Raw genomic sequence first — 20,025 nt, forward strand, 5'->3', positions numbered from 1 at the left:
GAAGGGGCTAGTGCACCACAGCTAGCCGGGAGGGAGTCCGGGAAAAAGTCTTGAGCTGCCGAAGAGGCAAGAGACCATTGTTTCGGGGTGCGCGAGGAGAGGGGATTCAGAGCAGCACCTAAACGAGCTCCAGAGACTGGTGCGAGCCGCGGCTATCAGCGCAGACACCACAGACAGGCAGGAAACGCTAAGGCTGCTGCTGCCGCCACGAAGAAGCCTGTGTGCGAGCACAGGTCACTGTCCGCACGCCCCTTCCGGGGAGCCTGTGCAGCTCGCCACTGCCAGGGTCCCGGGATCCAGGGTCAACTCCTCCGGGAGAACGCACGGCACGCCTCAGGCTGGTGCAACGTCACGCCGGCCTCTGCCGCTGCAGGCTCGCCCAGCATCCGTACCCCTTTCCCCCCCCCGCCCCCCCCCCCCCCCGCCTGAGTGAGCCAGAGCCCCCGAATCAGCTATTACTTTAACCCTGTCCTGTCTGGGTGGGAACAGATGCCCTCAGGCGACCTATATGCAGAGGCAGGGCCAAATCCAAAGCTGAACCCCAGGAACTGTGCGGACAAAGAAGAGAAAGGGAAATCTCTCCCAGCAGCCTCAGAAGCAGCGGATTAAAGCTCCACAATCAACTTGATGTAGCCTGCATCTGTGGAATACATGAATAGACAATGAATCATCCCAAATTGAGGAGGTGGACTGTGGGAGCACCTGTAGACTTGGGGTTTGCTGTCTGCACCTAATTTGTCTCTGGCTTTGTGTTTATCTTAGTTTAGTATTTAGAGTTCATTATCATTGGTAGATTTGTTTATTGATTTGGTTGCTCTTTTTTTTAAATATATATATATATATATTTCCTTTTTCTCTTTTTGTGAGTGTGTATCTGTATGCTTCTTTGAGTGATTTTGTCTGTATAGGTTTGCTTTTACTATTTGTCCTAGGGTTCTGTCTATCTGTTTTTTATTAGTATAGTTTTTAGTACTTTTATCATTGGTGGATTTGTTTATTGGTTTGGTTGCTGTCTTTTTTTAATTCCTTTTTTATTTTTTTAATAATTTATTTTTTATTTGAACAACTTTATTTTATTTTATTTCTTTCTCCCTCTTCTTGTGAGCCATGTGGCTGACAGGGTCTTGGTGTACTGGCCAGGTGTCAGGCACGAGCCTGTGAGCTGGGAGAGCTGAGTTCAGGATGTTGGTCCACTGGAGACCTCCCGAACCCTCATAATATCAATGGACAAGAGATCTCCATCTCAACACTAAGACCCAGCTCCACTCAACAACCAGCACGCTACAGTGCTAGACACCCCATGCCAAACAACTAGCAAGACAGGAACACAACCCCACCCATGATGCAGAGAAAGCTATCGACAAAATTCAACACCCATTTATGATAAAAACCCTCCAGAAAGTAGGCATAGAGGGAACTTACCTCAACATAATAAAGGCCATATATGACAAACAAACAGCCAACATCATTCTCAATGGTGAAAAACTGAAACCATTTCCACTAAGATCAGGAACAAGACAAGGTTGCCCACTCTCACCACTCTTATTCAACATAGTTTTGGAAGTTTTAGCCACAGCAATCAGAGAAGGCAAACAAATAAAAGGAATCCAAATTGGAAAAGAAGAAGTAAAACTGTCACTGTTTACAGGTGACATGATACTATACATAGAGAATCCTAAAGATGCTACCAGAAAGCTACTATAGCTAATCAATGAATTTAGTAAAGTAGCAGGATACAAAATTAATGCACAGAAATCTCTAGCATTCCTATACACTAATGATGAAAAACCTGAAAGAGATTAAGGAATCACTCCCATTTACCACTGCAACAAAAAGAATAAAATACCTAGGAATAAACCTACCTAAGGAGACAAAAGACCTGTAAGCAGAAAACTATAGGACACCCATGAAAGAAAGTAAAGATGATACAAACAGATGGAGAGATATACCATGTTCTTGGATTAGAAGAATCAACATTGTGAGAATGACTATACTACCCAAAGCAATCTACAGATTCAATGCAATCCCTACCAAACTACCACTGGCACTTTTCACAGAAGTAGAACAAAAAATTTCACAATTTGTATGGAAACACAAAAGACCCTGAATAGCCAAAGCAGTCTTGAGGGAAAAAAACGGAGCTGGAGGAATCAGGCTCCCTGACTTCAGACTATACTACAAAGCTACAGTAATCATGACAGTATGGTACTGGCACAAAAACAGAAATATAAATCAACGGAACAGGATAGAAAGCCCAGAGATAAACCCACGCACATATGGTCATCTTATCTTTGACAAAGGATGCAAGAATATACAATGGAGAAAAGACAGCCTCTTCAATAAGTGGTGCTGGGAAAAGTGGACAGCTACATGTAAAAGAATGAAATTAGAACACTGCCTAACACCATACACAATAATAAACTCAAAACGGATTAAAGACTTAAATGTAAGGCCAGACACTATAAAACTCTTAGAGGAAAACAAAGGTAGAACACTGAATGACATAAATCACAGCAAGATCCTTTATGACCCACCTCCTAGAGAAATGGAAATTAAAACAAAAATAAACAAATGGGACCTAATGAAACTTAAAAACTTTTGCACAGCAAAGGAAACCATAAACAAGATGAAAAGACAACTCTCAGAATGGGAGAAAATATTTGCAGATGAAGCAACTGACAAAGGATTAATTTCCAAAATATACAAGCAGCTCATGCAGCTGAATATCAAAAAAACAAACAACCCAATCCAAGTATGGGCAGAAGACCTAAATAGACATTTCTCCAAAGCAGATATACAGATTGCCAACAAACACAGGAAAGGATGCTCAAATCAGTAATCATTAGAGAAATGCAAATCAAAACTACAATGAGGTATCACCTCACACCAGTCAGAATGGCCATCAGCAAAAAGTCTACAAACCATAATTCCTGGAGAGGGTGTGGAGAAAAGGGAACCCTCTTGCACTGTTGGTGGGGATGTAAATTGATACAGCCACTGTGGAGAACAGTATGGAGGTTCCTTTAAAAACTAAAAATAGAACTACCATATGACCCAGAAATCCCACTACTGGGCATATACCCTGAGAAAACCATAATTCAAAAAGAGTCATGTACCACAGTGTTCATTGCAGCTCTATTTACAATAGCCAGGACATGGAAGCAACCTAAGTGTCCATCAACAGATGAATGGATAAAGAAGATGTGGCACATATATACAATGGAATATTTCTCAGCCATAAAAAGAAACGAAACTGAGTTATTTGTAGTGGGGTGGATGGACCTAGAGTCTGTCATACAGAGTGACGTAAATCAGAAAGAGAAAAACAAATACCATATGCTAACACATATATATGGAATCTGAAAAAGAAAAAAAGAAAGGTTCTGATGAACCTAGGGGCAGGACAGGAATAAATATGCAGACGTAGAGAATGAACTTGAGGACACAGGGAGGGGGAAGGGTAAGCTGGGACGAAGTAAGAGAGGCATGGACATATATACACTACCAAACGTAAAATAGATAGCTAGTGGGAAGCAGCCACATAGCGCAGGGAGATCAGCTCGGTGCTTTGTGACCGCCTGGAGGGGTGGGATAGGGAGGGTGTGGGGGCAGACGCAAGAGGGAGGGGATATGGGGATATATGTGTACATATAGATGATTCACTTTGTTATAAAGCAGGAACTAACAGAGCAATGTAAAGCAATTATACGCCAATAGAGATGTTAAAAAATGTATACCCTGTGATAAACCATAATGGAAAAGAATATGAAAAAATATATGTATAACTGAGTCACTTTGCTATACAGTAGAAATTAACACACCATTGTAAATCAACTGTACTTCAATAAAATTTAAAAAGATAAGTAAATCAAGTCTGCCAACAGCTGCACTAGTAGGTAGGAAATGAAAGGGGAGGATGCCCAGAGCTACAGCGAATGCCCGGCAGAGCTGCTCAACCTGCCGGAGCACAGCCAGCCACTGCCTCAGGGTGATGAGCACAGGACAGACTCGGATGTGCGAGGAGAGCTCTGAGGCGGCCCTTTCCTAATGAAGGAGCTGAGCCGAGAAGCGCCTTTGATGGGAGGCTCCCGTCCCATCCCGTCCCTCAGGCTTGAGCCAAAGAGCTTGGGAGCAGCCCTGAGGCACAGCCCCCCTGACTTAAGACTGATCCAAGACTGGGGTCGCAAAACCCGCTGTGGGTCAGGGCTGAGCAAGTGGTGGCGATGTGTACACTGGAACCACTTTAAAACAGAAGGGAGAAGTGGGTCCTATGGCTGAGAATTTAACTCCATTAAAAGAATGGAAACTCAGTAGAGAACAAAATGGTACTGCGCACAGAAAGCACATGGCAGCAGAGACTCTGCCCACCACCATCCGGCGAACCTTGCTTTGGAGCTTTGGTGGCCGGCATTCCTGTTGGGAAGACCGCACTCAAGAAAGCGCGCGCACATTTTCCGAGTCACGTCGCGGGTGGGAGGCTGCCCGAGCTCCTCTCGGGGGTAGAGTCACTGGAGGGTTCAGGAGAGTGGCCGGGGCAAAGAACCCCCATCAGCCCCAGAGCTCCCTGTAGCCGGTTACAACCACCACCGGGGGCGGGGGTGGGGGGAACTACTCTGCAGGAAGAGAAGTCCTTCTGAGAGCAGGGTCACCTGTACTTTGCTGCTGTGACAAGAAGGAACAACCAAGCTTGCAACTTAAAAGTGAGCAGAGCAAGAGAAGATGCTGTTCGCCTCAGCTGGGATTTACTATCTCTCTGCCTTTGACTCCCAGGAAAGCCCACAGCATAGAGAAGTGGGGTGCAGAGAGGGTGGGAGAGGTGTCACCCCACTCCCACCACTGCAAACTCTGGCTTGTTTTAAACGTTGCCATCTTTACATCCTGTAAAACTAATGTCAGCGAGGAAAAGCAGTATTTATGAGCACCTGCTGTGTAGCTGGTGCGGGGCCATCACATTCTTCACACGCTCACCTCACTTGTTCCTCCTAAGAGCTCTGTGAGGTGGGAATTTTGTCCCAATTTACTCGGGAGAAGATTGGGGCTCAGACTATGTTCTTCCACAGAACTGAGATGGTGAAAACCATGGGATGGGAGTTAAATCGATCTGAATCCCAATGCTGGGATGAATTCTCTTGGCGTAAGTGCAGCTGGCTAAACACAGCCAATCACACAAAAACTTCAGAGTCCCTGGTAACTGAGATGCAAGCCCGCCTGTAGTCTCTGTGCCCAAACAACTCTGGATTTCCTCTCTCCTAATCGTCTCCAGTGGATGCCCTCAAAACCAAACTTTGCTCTCTGCCCACCAGGATTCCCAGTCCATGGACAAACAACCTAGCAAGTTCCCTCTCCCTCTGCAGAGGGTTTTCTCCTCTCCAGGGGCCACTGACTCAGAAACAACAGCAACAACTGGGTTGTTCCGCACCCCACGTACCTCACAGCTGGATGGAGTCTTTCTCCTACGGCTGTGCTCCTTCCAGGCTGCTGCCCCTGCATGGAACCCCACTCCTTTGTACGTCAGGCCATCAGGCCCCACCAGCCTCTGTCTGCACTTTCTGCCCTTCACTGACTGCCCCCCATTCCCGTGCAGCCCCGGAGAACCCTGCCTCACAATCTTCATGTCATTAGACTGCCACCATCCTGGGAGGCTTCAGAATCCCCAGAGACAGATCCAATGGCCCGGCTTTTGGGTTCCTCTTTCATCAGCAATAATCTTATCCACCCCTGTGATCACACCTTCAGCCTGTCCTTGACCTTGCTACTCCCTCTTTGAAATCTTGATTCTGAACACAGACCCTTTCTCAGTAACCGCTATCGCACCCTCTCAAACCCAGCATGGTCCCCTGTCCTCTGACCTTGTTTCTTTAGGCCTATCAGCCGCCTCTTCTTTAATCCCTCTCCTTCCTCTGGACCACATCAGCCATCACCTTGATGATGATAATTCTGATTTTCCATGACTCACTGCTGCATATGCCTGGTAACCCTGAATGAATCCAGTGGCCGCAGTCTCCATGCCTACATTGGGTTGCTGACAGAAAAATAAAATCATAAAATTACAGAGAAGAGTAGCACAAGGAATTTGTAATAATAGCTAAGAGTCAGTAACTGAGTGTTAGCTGAATGCTTACCTCATGCTTGGTGCATGGATTATTTCATTTCATCTTCAGAACCACTCCATGCAGTAGAGATTAGTATTATTCCCACCTTCAAGGGGAAGAAACTGAGTCTTCGAGAGGGAACAACATGCCTACCGTCACGGAGTGGAGAGAATGAGGGAGCCCGGGTTCACGTGCGGGCTGTACGGTGGTCCAGGGGCCACACCTTGGCCACTAAGCCACAGTTAGCGTCATCCATCTTAACGGGGCCCTCGGCGTTGCCTGTAGCCATCCGGCTGTGATATCCTACGATGCAATTTTAGACCTTGTCACCAACTTTTCTACCTTTCCTCCCACTCTCAACAGATGACCGTGCCTCCTAATTATAGAGAAAACAGGAGACATCAGACCGTTCGTCTTGCTCTCCTGCCACCAGATGTACACACTTACCTGCAACGCTCTCCATGGCTGCCTTTCCCGCCTGCTACAATGTGAAATTTTTAAAGAGGAAAAAAGGCACAACTATAAGATAACAGACATGTTCTTTCCAAGGGGAGAATAAAACCATTTTATTCCGGGGGAATGTTAAAACAAAGCCATATACAATTTGTAACAAATACAATACAATTGTTTGTTCCCTAGTCCTGAATAATTACAGTATATACAAATTCAATAAGGCACTGGTTCCCCAAAAGAACACAAATGAGTCTCTTTTGAAACAGACAGACAACAAAATCCCGTATATATTCTAACTTTTCTCCAAAAAATATGGCATTGTTTTTTTGTTTTGTTTTACAAAAGGAATGATGACTGCTAAACTGAGTCACTTCTGACGCCTTCTTTCATTTCCACGGCTATGTGACTAAGTTTTCTAAGGAGATATAACTACAGAATTATTCAAGTTTTGAAAAACTGTACCTCTTTCAGTGCCTTTCACCTACAAAGGAGAACCAGAACAGACCAACAACATAAAACACTAAACTTCTAATGAACAGGCGTGACTGCAGAAACGTGGAAGTCGGTCATGACTCAGGACTTGCTCTACCTGACTACACAGCAATTGAAATGGTTCAGAGAATTCCCTGTAAATAAAACCTTAGCGTGTTTTCTGAGAAGCTTCGTTTTGAGAATAAAAAGAATGGTCGCTAGTGACTCCTGAGCTGTGCTTTCCAGGGGGTCAAAGGCCGGTCTCCTCACACACAATGTTCATAGCACTGCCGCCTGTGATTTAACAATCTACACCTTTTATAAATAAATATTACGTTTCATTTAGTACTTTATCCTAATAATATTTTACGCTCTAATCCACATAATGGAGTTGTGTCAGACTCCAAACTGAACATAATATTTATATATACATATATATTTATATAATATATACAAACATACATAAACTATAAAACCAAACATCTTAGCATACAAAACTTATATTAGCCAACAAGTAGTATTTTAGGATTCCTTTGCAGGGAAAAGATTAGAAGAAAATTTTAGGCTTTGAAATAGTCCTAAAAGTAAGCATCAACTACATTATTTCCAGGTTCCCACTCTTCTGTTGAAAGACAAAACGAAAAAATAAAATTCACTTCTGAGCTACCAGAAATTTAAAAATCAGAATGAATTATTTGCCAGTGAGTAGGTAGTCTCTTTAAGAACAATTTAATATTCCCTAAGCAAGGTGGATTTTGGTAAGATACAAGGAAAACTCTATTCATAAGTAAATTCTTGTTTCATTGAAAGACTATAGTAACTAAATGGGTCTTTTTAAGTATCTCTGGAATAACTTTTAAATGTTCATAGTGAGTAAATCAGGTTGGGGATTAGAAAGTAAGCTAGTCATTCTTCCAAAGCAACCAAACACATAACAGAGAAGAAATTTGGCTACTATTTTAATCTCTTCCCATTCTTCACAGGAACCAACACCTCCCTAGAAATCTAGTTTACTTTGAAATTATCACCTCTCCACAATATATTCTGATTTGAAGTTATCCATGTATAAGAACTTACCTAAAAGAAAACACATTTTTACCTAAGAGATAAGCCCAGCATCGCTTAAATTTAGGGAAAATCAAGAAACAGAAACATGTCCCCACTTAACGGACATAAATGTTTACTTATTTGTTTCGTAGACAATCTGATTGGAGGCGCTTAAGTTGCTCTCCTAGGCTCAGATGACTATCATGCTTAGCTCTAGCCACATACTCCTTCTAAGCTATCACAAAGAATACGATTTGACGCAAGAGAAAGGAACCTTTACACTGCTATTGAGGTTATCTTAATATCAATAAAAGCAGCATTCTGATTATATTTGGAACCAACTGTTTTTAATCTTTGAAAAATGCAGAAACCTTTTTCGTCTTCAAGGATTAAGGAAATATTCTTTCTTTGTTACAAAGGAGATGTGGTTATGAAGCACTGGGGAGTGAGTGCTGAATACAGAAACCGTTTCTCCTTATGCTTCTCCCAAACCGTAAGCACAGCTCACAGCTGGTCTCTGCTCTAGGATGCTTTCCTGGAGGAACAACTCACCAGTGCAAGCCCACTTCAGAAGTGAGGAAAATGTTTTCTCGTTTTTAATGCAGCTGTCACATTTTCAAAACCCTCCATCCTTCAGCCACCAAGTGGTGAAATGAAAATGTGTTATAAAACACTGCCCCCTGGAGTATTCTGGAAGGAACATCTTTTTTTTTTTTTAAAGGGCTGGGCAAGGGGGTACTTTCCAGTTCTTTACTAAACACTACAGAATTTCTAAGAAGCAAAAGAAAACCACAGTCAGGAAGTAAATGAATAAAGTTGAGAGGGATGTGTACAATTTTAACCTTTATTAGGTTCCTGTTGCTAAGGAATACTGGCCCTGTCAATGATCTGACTCACGTTGCTCAAAAGTTAAAACCCCGCGTGAGTGAATAGGTGAAAAGATGTTTTGCACAAGTGCCACAGAGAAGAAAAAATAATAAATTAAAAAGTGAATTGAACGTTATGAGAATAAAATAAACTGAGTCAGCATTCCTAAGATGTGAAGCTATCACATAAGATATTAAGATATACATATTTGATCCGTATCTATTCTAGAATAATAAATCAGCAGCCGTAACAGTCTGTGGCCTCCACCAGCATTCCTCTGCTGTCCCATCTGGAGGTTATATTTATCTATTTAAAAATTAAAATTAGTTAAATTAACCTAACATATGTTTCCTCTCCTTCCCTTAACTCAGACACATAAAAGGCAGATAATAACAAAAAGAAACCATATTTGTTTGTACATAATAAGTTGTGCATACATTTCCCCTTGCGCTTCTGTGAAGGGCTCTTCCACGTACAGAAGAAACAAGCCATGTGCACCTGTACCCTCATCCCCTACCTTGCTGACACTATCTTCTCACAGCACAAGAGCAAAGTATCTCTATTCTAAAGCGCCTTGTCTTCAAGACAACTGATGGCAATTTTATACTTAATATTGATCCCTTCATTTGAGAGATCAAAAGCATGTATGGGTCAATTCTCTGTCCATAAAAAAAAAACAGCTTTGTTTGTGTTTAATGAAAAGGAAGGGACTTTACCGTGAAAGAGAAAGCCTACCAGAATCAGAAACACAAAGCGGTTCTGAGGAACAGTGTCAACATTTACTTCTAACAGAGTCACATAAAACCTTCATTTGTTCCATATCCTATAAAGCTGCAAAAGGTCACCTGTAGGAATCCCCAAACGTGGTCCCAGACAGGTGGTGCTTGTACCCGGGTGCATTCACATTGCTGCGGCCGCCCCGGTGCAGGCCTGGCCCGAGTGGTCTGAAGAGGCGCAGGGCGCAGGGGCTCTGAAGGTGAGTTCCATTCTGTTCTCCAACTTCACCGACTGTTGGTTGGTAGAGTGCAACAGAATTTTACCAATGGAAACACGTATTTGAATTTACCTTCCAGGAGAGTTTCTGGGAAGAACTTTGCTGTAATTATTTAAACTATAATAGTATAAACCTTAAAACATCTACATTATTTGTTTTATTTTGGCAAAATTAAAGCATCTTTTGAAAAAAAAAAAAAAAAAAGGCAATCCCAAAATACAGGGCTTTCTTAGAAAGCAACATGCATCATATCTTGAACAAGTTACCCAAACAGTTTCTCCCTCCTACAAACAGACACGATGAATCCGTGTTTCTGGGAACTTCTCTTTGTCCAAGCTGCTCCCTGAGAGGTGAGGCTAAACTTACTGGGAAGCAGGACGATGTTCACGGCTTGTACTGTGGATGCTTCTGGAACATCTTTTGCTCTGCCCACAGACAGAAGAGTAGCTACTGGCTTTCTCCAGAGATGCTTATTTTTGCCCTCAATTCAGAGTTTAATGTCCTGGGACTCTGACATTTTGGCAAGTGTTTTCTTAACCCGCAGTGCTGTCAGTCTTGAAGCAGGATTGTGAGCCCAGCATTCTGTCATGAGTTTCCCCATCTGCCTTAGACACTGCGGGAAGGAAAAGGAAAAGGAGTTAGAGAAATGTATTATCTGTAAGGCTGGCACTTGGGATTGGCGTTTAGTTTTGGGTTTCTGAAGTTTGAATATATATTTTTAAAGATACTCTTGAAACCATGTAGGCGTAAAATTCCATAAAATTTCTTCTCTCATCATGCAAAGCTTAAATGATGAAAACAGATTTTCATGGCTTCCTTGTGATAGGAGCAAGCAGGTGGTTTTGCTGATCGTACAAGAGCGCCTCTGAAGTCAGATTAAACACATACAAAAATACCCAGGGAGTCTGTATTCCACTGCACACTCCCAGATTGTTTCTAACACCCGGTGAGCTCAAATCTTTTATCTAATTCCATACTATTCAAACAAACATGGTTATTCCTAAATCACAGCTGTCTGCTATAATAATAGCATCACACTGTACCATTTAACAAGATTAATGACCTGTGCACAGCCTCACTACAACTTTCTCCTGTGTTCTCCTGTGGTACATCAATTATTAGCCTTCCTGTTGAAAAGCTCAATTTCACTTCATTAGAAATCCTCAGTGAAGGGATTTTGAGTAATACCAATGCCCATAACCACCTTCAAAATAATATAAATTCCAGCATTTCATAAAGCTTTCTGCACAGCTCACTGGAAAACATATGTATTATTTAGCATTTCAGTAACTGGCCACAAAACCAATGAACCAAAGGTTATTTTGAAATGCATTTAACAGTGAAGAACTCATTTATGAACAGTGTTCTGTCCACTTGTCTGCACTGACTTTGGTACATTTTTTGGGGGGATGCTTCAAACTCCTCTCTGAATGTTCCTGGACAGGTTTAGAGGCTCAGAGGGCAGGTGGGGCAAGAAAGGCAAGGCTGGCCGGCTCACTCCTTCCTCTGGCAGCTCCTTGTTAGATCTGGCTAGGTTTCACCAGGACGGGCTCAGAGCCAGGCCAAATGTGGATTTTTCCCACAGCATTGCGTCATCCTTATTGATGGAGATCCACAGCACAGTCGGGCATCTCGACTAAGTCAACTTGTACCACTTCTGTGTATAGAAAACCGAATTCTTCAGATGCCTTACTTTTCTCTCATCAAAACGGGAGAATGCTGTACGTGAGTTTGTCATGGAGAAAATTCACGATGCTTTACAAACACACGTGCAGTTATTTAACGGCCTTTATGCAAGTGTCAGGACATCACCAACACATGAAATAATGTTACCGATTATGCAGGCTAAATGCTGACCCATTCAATGTATTTTGGAAATGGCAAAATCAAAGAGAAGAAAGGAACAGATAATTTTAACACACTGCGCTTAGCTCCATATAAATTACTGCCATGAGGCACCCTTACCATCAGAGCAAAGAAAAAGAATTCCTGTGATAAATATTTGGAATTTTGGCAAAAGGAGAAAAGTCTGTTTTGACACTGGTCACAACCACATGGTGACCTACAGCCTCACCTCATCACTGCTCCACCGGTTGGGGAAGGAGGGACGCAGCTTCTTGATACACACGATCTCTCTCATGTCCTCATAAGAGGGATCGCTGGGCACTAGATCATGATAGGGAAGCTGATATTCTTCCACTATACCTGAAAATATGGTTTCATTAACGTTATTATTTTCTGTGAAGAGGAAATAAAAGTCTAACAAATAAACTATTCTCTAAGGAAAGTTCTATCGGTACCAAAGACAAGTTCAGGTTGAAAAACAGCAAAAACAAAAGCAAAACCAGCACCAACCTTGAAAACAATGTGCCCGAACGATACGATCTAAGTTTTAAAAGTGAAAAGAAAGCATAATGAAACATATTATATGCCTTCAAGCTTTTTCTAACTTCCAAAAGCTAAGTAAACAAGCATCTCAAGTTTACTTCTGATTTTATAAAGGCTCTTGTACCGTGCGCCAACGTTTTAAAATCTATATTAAATCTCGTTGCGAATTTGCCAGACACACCCCAAATACATACTGCACAATATGTAACTATTTCTGCTACTGCAGCATGCGTTTAGGAACCTCATAATAAATTCGGCAGTGTTTCCTACTTGAACAAAGTGTCAGATTTACATTTGTTCTGCTTAATCATAAGAATGCATTTTTGCACATTTAAAATTTAGAAAACTATACACACCTGAAAATATTAACCATGATTTTTAGGTGCAATGACTGTCTGATTTTTCTTCTCTAAATTTCCTGCATCTATCTGAACTGTCTACAAGAAATAGATCACTATTAGAAAAAAAAATATGTAGTGTTGAAAGAACGGTTAAGAAATACAAAAGAATGTCATCTTTAAGGAAAGGTACTTATCGTGCTAAATTCTATCCCATTTCATTTCCCTAGTATCTTATTTCTACCTTTTTTCCTCTTGTCCTTTAAAATAGCAGGCTGCCTGTGTCTTCTTTCTGACATTATTTGAGGAACTCCTCACAGTAATTATAAGCAGCCTCTGTCCTCAGAGGATGCTGCTCTGAACAGTCTTTCCAGAGAACCATTTCTCCCTATCCTAAATCATCTTTTATAGAAATTTCATTGCTTTTTATCTGAACAAGATGATACTGTGGTGCTCCAAAGACAATGGTGCTTCAAGGACAAAGGACAACCCTGCCTGAAAAAGTTTCAGCGTTACACCCCCTACCAGACTCTTAATCGCCTTCCCCACTATGTTGCCATGGTTACGAAATTCCTGAGCCCACCTGGGTGACGCCCACCTGGGCAACAGGACCTGTCCCAAATAAGGAAAGGTATACGCCCTGTCCCACTCCCACCCTACAGAAGGAAGGTACAAGTGTCTCTACCAGTCAGTAAACGACATTTTCACCTCGGACCATTCCTTTGTTTTCTGGCTATAAAAACTGATCAATAGCACATGTTCAGGCTCGACTCTCCCAGACTACTAGGAAGTCTGCCCGCTGTTCTGGCAGCGACCCTTCCCTCTAATAAATTCTATCTTCTTTATATTCTGCCTTGTGTCTGGAAATTCTTTTCCAACCTGCGTTTGGACCACGACAGCTACCACCAGGTCGGAAGATAATACACTACATCATAAAATTCACTGAGGGTTTACTCTAAAAAAAATCTGGAGCCTGTATTATGTCCTTTCTTGTAAACTCAAACCCATTTATAATCATAAAGGACTAGAAGGTTCGACAGTTTTTTCAGACCATTCCAACTCACCATTTATTCTGTCCCCTGCTGAGATCACAGAGCATAATTATATGTATTATCTATGTTACTATTTCCTTCCACTGTGTGTCATCTCTACAGAAGATCATGAAAGCACAAGGTCTAATGGATAGGAGATGCTCACTTCATTCCCGTTCTTCCTCCTTTTCTAATTCTCAAGGCAATGGCTCAGGAAACATCTTGAGAGAAAGGATGATGTCAATCTAATTTATCTCAAATTTCCCTCAGTGCCTAATGCTGGTGCCATTATCTGGATGGACTAATGCATGGATGGTGGGGTAGGTGCATATATGAAAACAGATATAGAGCCAACCACATAAAATTATCAACTGATCTAAGTCCGTCTTTGAACTCTAGGCCTTACTCCTTTCTCCTTACCATGCAATCAAGTTATCAAAATTTCCCATGTCTGCTGCCTTTGTGTTTGAAACTTCAAAACTTTCTTTTGCTTCCAAAGTTTGAAAGGCCTACAGCTGGATGTGTCTACTTCACCCAAAAGTACCTGGACTAGAAAGATGAGCCCCCAAACTTGCAATATCTTCATAAAGGAAAGTGTTAGAGAATACAATGTGTGTGCTTTGCCTGCCTGGAAGAGAAAAGAAACTCATTTATTGTGAGTCTACTATCTACCAGGCATGGAGGTAGGTATGTTATATAGTTTATCTTATTAAATTCTCACAAACACATTTATGAGATAGCATTATTATACACACTCTACAGATGAGGAAAGTTGGCTTCGAAGGATTAAGTGACTTGCCCAAGGCCATACAGTTGCTATGAGGTAGAGCTGGGAATCTCTGACAAATATACATCAATCTCATACACTTTAGTACCACAGGTAACATTTTAGTACCTCCTGAACCTCCACAGGCAAAGACAGCTCTAGCAAGGCAATTAATATCCTGCTGTTTACATAAGGCTGGCTTTTTTTTTAAGCAGAGAATCATTTCTCCTTTATTCCGGTCCTCCTCCGGTTTTCAAATATAGGCCTCCTGTAGCCCTATTCACTTTAGATGTTTAGGAAGACATAATTAGAAAAGTAATCTTGTACTTTACTTCTCCTTTAACTTCTATAAACCTGTCAATAAAATAAGTGTAGGCATATTATTCAAAAATAGGCTCATTTATTCTTAATAAAGCATGAGATCATAATTATGATGGGAGATTTACAGAATATCTGGTTAGGAAAATTTTCCTACATACATTAACTTTCCTTTTGGACTAAAGACTTCTCTTACTTTAGAGGGACTGTGTTCTATTTTAAGAGGCACAGAATTCCCAGAGTGATTAGAAGGCACGACATCATTGAAGATGATCTTTCTACAAAAGTGTGAATGCCTGTTGATTTACTGTTTCTCCTTCCTATTTAAATATTAATCTAAATATGCATTAAGTCTCTACCAACCAAAATGAAAATTCAAAATAATAGCTAACACGTACTGAGTGCTAGTTATACGCCAGGCAGTTTTCATTCTTTCTACAATCATTGAAACCTCACAACCATCTGAGGTAGATCCAATAATTCACCTCTTTCTGACAATAAAAAAACGGAAACAGAAAAATTTAGTAACCTGTCACAGGTTCACAGATAATAGATGGCAGGTCCAAGAAAAAGAATCCCCTACTAGTTAAGGGCATGCTGCACTTTCACACTCTTGGACAAGCTCAACTAGCCGTCACGAGGAAAGGCAGCAGTGTCAAGGTTTCTGAACGAGCACAACCGTGAGTAGAGGCATAAACAGGGCGCTTGATACTGAAGAGCCTGCGACTCAGCCCCTCCCCTACTCAAAAACAGATCCTGCGGCAGTAAGCAAAATACTACAAGCAACAATGTTACCTCTGAATATTTAAGAATGTCTTCTTAGTCTTACTAGGGAATCCTTACGTTTGTAGAAAAGTTATCATGAACAATCATGATATTCTTAGGCTTGAACTTCCTTTTGATACAAACTGATGTTTTCAAACTGCTTCATGAGGAAGTATTACAGAAAGTCAAGAAGTAGAGGGGTTCCACAACGGGTGCCCCGCCCTACATTTCTGTGTCTCCCTTCATCTGTGCACAGGAAGCCACAGGAAAAGCGTCACCGATGTTGGGGGTGGAGCCAGGAGGTTGGTAGGAAGAAGCTGGAAGGGGCAGGAGAGGGGGGTCTGACTTGACGGAGCAACTGCTGGAGGAAGAGCTCAAGAGAGAAAGGAGAAAACACATGGTGGAAGGGGGTGATCTCTGAAAAGGCAAGAGGAAGCTCTGGAAGAGACTCATCAGTAGCTGGCGAAGGGAAGGAGGCAGTCAAAGATTATTCTACGAGGTTAAATATCGTTTCCTGGGAGGACTGAGACTGCGTCAACAGAAATAAAGGGGAACATCAAATCAAACCTGATTCTGCAAACAAGACAACTCTGATTTCTGATCAGAAAGAAAGGGTTTGTAGCAGCTCCAACAGTATCGCGGTCACTTACCTCCTGATACACATCTCCTAGCAACCTCCCACAGGATGAGTCCAAAACTGTACATGTCCGCCATGATGTAAGACTGAAAGTGATTTCTATTCAAGCTCTCATCCAACACTTCTGGAGGCATATAGCGTTTGGTGCCAACTCGAGTGTTGGGTGGTATGTCAACTTCATTCGTATCACTAAGGAAAAAGTAAAGCAAAGCACTATAAGCACTGAAGAGGACCAACAAATGACAATCAAGGTGATTCCTGACCCAGGGCTTTAATGAAAGGTGGGAAAGGATATCCTTCCAGGGTTCCTTAAAAAATACTTCCTGCCAAAAGTTAAATATTCACAGGTAAAAACCCAACGTAGATGATGTTCAATCAGAACGAATCTGCCACATATAGGATAGCATTGCCACTAGATCAAGTGTAAGCTCTAAATTATTGCTAAATATCTAGAAAATACCATCCTTCCCTTCATATTTTAGTCGCTTTGCTCTTAAAATTGGCAGGTGCACGTGTCAATTTGGTTTCAGACAGTATTTCTTAAGCCAAGTGTTGGGAGGCTTTTATAGCTACAAACAAGTAAAAAGGGATGGGAGGAGAGGACCAACAAAGATTTGCAAACGTTTTATTTTGATAAGCAGAGACCTATAAAAGAGCTTTCTACCATCACTATTATTTCATAAACCGAATAACATGTATTTTTAATAACAAAAGGAAGTCATTGAATAGAATATCTTTAGCTTTAAGAAAATTTCACAACATGCTCCATTCATTATTATTCCCCACGGATGGGGAAGAAATTCCTGGTGGAAGGACATCGATCTAGAGGCTGGCACACAGGAACCATGGCCTCGGTGCCGCGAGCTGGAGCCGGAGCTACGAACCCATGTTGCAAAGCTGCTAAACTATGATGACTCGAGGGGCTGACCATGAAATGAGAGGATGCGTGTGACATGGCTGCCAGTGCAGCAGCGAGCACACAGCACAAGTCTAACAAGTCCCACAGCTCAATAGAAACTACTGGGACTGAGGGGTGATGAGCCCCCATTTAGACGGATGATGAAACTATGAGACAGGAAAGGTCTTGTACAAAAACTCACAATTAATCTGAAGTTTGTGGAAAACCTTGGATAAACCTTCCTCTCTCCCGATTCCCAAGAGTTTTTCTTTTTCTTTTCATCACACTCCACTGACTCTCAAGCATTTACATGTTCTTTTTCCTCAACGTGGAAAACAGTTGCATAAGTCAGATATCACATTTATCATGCTGTGTCACAGACACCTGCAAACTTAGCAAAACACTAGTGGCTTTTGGGGAAAAAACCTCTGGGCCTGATCTTATCGCCTCAATCTCTGTCTTCTAAAACTCTGTATATCTCAACACTGTTTACATTTACTAACACTTATAGAGCTTCATTCTTACGACCCTTTAAAATTCACTTCCAGCTAAAATCCTTAAGCTAAAGCTATTTCATCAGACGTGTCACTAGGATACTCATTAGGCCCCTTGGGATCTTCTCAAAGCAACAACTCTCAAGGAGCCTCTTTTCCTAAAATAAAAGTTAAAGTGGAAATTGTTTAAAATGAAAAAAAACTAACGAGCTGGTACTCCTTACCATCTGTGAACGTAGGTCTTAGTGCTCTGGGCTCTTTTCTAAGACTAGAAAGAGTTTAAAACGTGAATCATAGTATTTACCAGCAGGATACAATAGAAAAATGTCACCTGTGTACCTAAATAGTACATAGTAAGGAAGGAACGTTGAGCAGAGAAGAGGCTTAATGATAACCATTAGATTTAAAAGATGCCACAAAGGCTCCATCTTCAATTATAAAGCAATTTCTCTCCTCTTCTACCCACTGACACCTCTTATGTGAACACACAGTGGATATTTCATTAATATGTTATATGTGTGTGTTATAATTTATAATTTTGAATCATTAGAGAAAGACAGTGCTGGGATTGGATAGAGGATTCTGGGTTCTATGCAGAGAAACGAACATGGGGGTTTGCAGATGGAAAGAAGATGCTAAGGGGCCTAAATTACATTCCAGAACATGTCCTGGGAAGGGAAACCAGAAACAGTCCTAGCATGGGCCCTGCAGGAGCGCATTTAAGCCAAAGACATACTCTGACCACAGGTGATAAAGATTTTAGGCAATTCCTTTCCATTCTTACACTTAGGTCCTTAATGTTTTATTTGGATTCGGGAGGCCAGGAAGGGCTGATGGAATTCGTGACATGGAGACATCTATTGGAAAACTAAGAGGTAACTGGTATTCTATGATAACGGAATTAAGATTTGTGATGGGCAGACTATACACAGTTCTCTAAACTCTCATTCCCTCAAACACTGAAAAAACATATAGTCAAGGATGTGGCTTGCCCATCAAAGGCCCCCAAACCAGTCCCTTACACAGGCCACGTGTGCTCGGCACAGCTGTACCTCTTCAACCTTCCTCCCCCCATCCTAGGGGTTCCCCCACTAGTATCTGAATAAACATCTCCCCTGCGAGTCTCTGAGTAAATATCTTCCCCTAGAAGAATCTGAATAAATATTCTCCCTTGTAGTATCTCAATAAATATCCATCTTCCACCCTAAGACAGTAAACTCCTCTGAGCTCTGAATAACTGTCATAATCATTTGTTATGTCCCTAAAGAGCACAGCCCCCTTCGTCTCCACTCACAGTGTGCCTTGCACACGGCAGATAAAGAATATACTTTAAACGAAAGAAGGAAAAGGCCTTTTTATAGTAAACTTCACTGTGCGTGATTTAAAGAGATACGTAAAAATCTCTGTAGACCATAAAAGGAGACATTACAGGTATACAGGAAGATAAACTGAATTTTGTTAAGCAAATTAATTTTGTAACAGGTGACTATTAACCCAACGGCACACGCCTTTAGCACTATATTTAAAGAACAAACATACTAACTATAAGTAATTCCCATCTGACATGACAAAGTATCAGATCCTCCAAGATACACAGCTCTCTCCCTTCTTCCCTCGGGAGGGTTTCTCTACTTGAAAGTAATTATACTGTATTTCTCTCCCAGGTCTTCAGTCACATTATCTTACCCGTCCTCAAATAAGGGCAGAGAAAAATGGAACTTGTATTAATCTTCAAGACCAAAAAGAGAAATTAAAGTGATTTAACACTCGGGCAGCAAGAGTAAAAGAAGAAAAAGAGACGGGAAGTAGAGTCAGACAGTGCAGAGCCTTGAGGCTAGGTACGGAGTCACTGAAGGAAAGGGCCAAGCAGAAGGGAGGAAGAAGAAAAGGCCAGGTTGCCTTCAGCTTTCCCTGCCTTCCTTTTCCATGGAGGCCGGGAGGGCTGAGAGCAGATGTTGGCAAGAAAAGATGGATACAGCACAAGGGGGCAGAGTCGGAGAAGAACTCCGAACCCACAACATAATTCCATGTGCCGCAGTGGCTACACGTACACATATGTGTGTAAATTGTCAAATCACATACAGGAAATATAAATGCCAACCGGGATACTGGTTACTTCTGGGTGGAAAAGGGAGGATAAAACAGGGAGGAGAGTACAAAAGGGTTCTTTAACACTGGATTTCTTTTTTTAAAAAAAAAGACCAGACAAAAATAAGGCAAATTGTTAATATCATTCTTAAATTATTACATGAGTGACTCATTATTTTTTATATTATCTGTATGCTTAAAATATATTATAAATAAAAAGAACAGCAGGATGAGGACCAAGAAAAGTATACATGTCAAGGATTAAGGCACAGGTTAGAGGCACAAGGCTCTGAAGATCAAAAGTCCTCTAAATAAACTGGACAAAAGTACAGAAAAGATACATTTCTACCATCAAAATGTGGGTGCTGCATTCACTGT

The 20,025-nt window shown here is 41.6% G+C and overlaps 1 protein-coding gene across 11 annotated transcripts in view; it reads right to left on the bottom strand.

Moving 5' to 3' along the window:
* Positions 1-6,147: 6,147 nt before the first annotated feature.
* Positions 6,148-20,025, bottom strand: part of BMPR1B (bone morphogenetic protein receptor type 1B) — a gene marked incomplete at its 5' end in the record, with an annotated part of 419,903 nt that continues 406,025 nt past the window's right edge. For 10 of the 11 annotated variants that reach the window (XM_079921151.1, XM_079921146.1, XM_079921148.1 and 7 more), the window contains 3 exons: positions 6,148-10,537; positions 11,999-12,129; positions 16,181-16,356. In XM_079921151.1, coding sequence (XP_079777277.1) covers positions 10,412-10,537; positions 11,999-12,129; positions 16,181-16,356 — 433 coding nt within the window. In that variant the 3' untranslated portion in view covers positions 6,148-10,411. The remainder of the gene's footprint in view (positions 10,538-11,998; positions 12,130-16,180; positions 16,357-20,025) is intronic. The other variant, XR_013828280.1, reaches the window with a different exon arrangement.

Source organism: Stenella coeruleoalba (genome assembly GCF_951394435.1).
Source record: "Stenella coeruleoalba genome assembly, chromosome: 4".
In the NCBI taxonomy this organism is placed as follows: domain Eukaryota; kingdom Metazoa; phylum Chordata; class Mammalia; order Artiodactyla; family Delphinidae; genus Stenella; species Stenella coeruleoalba.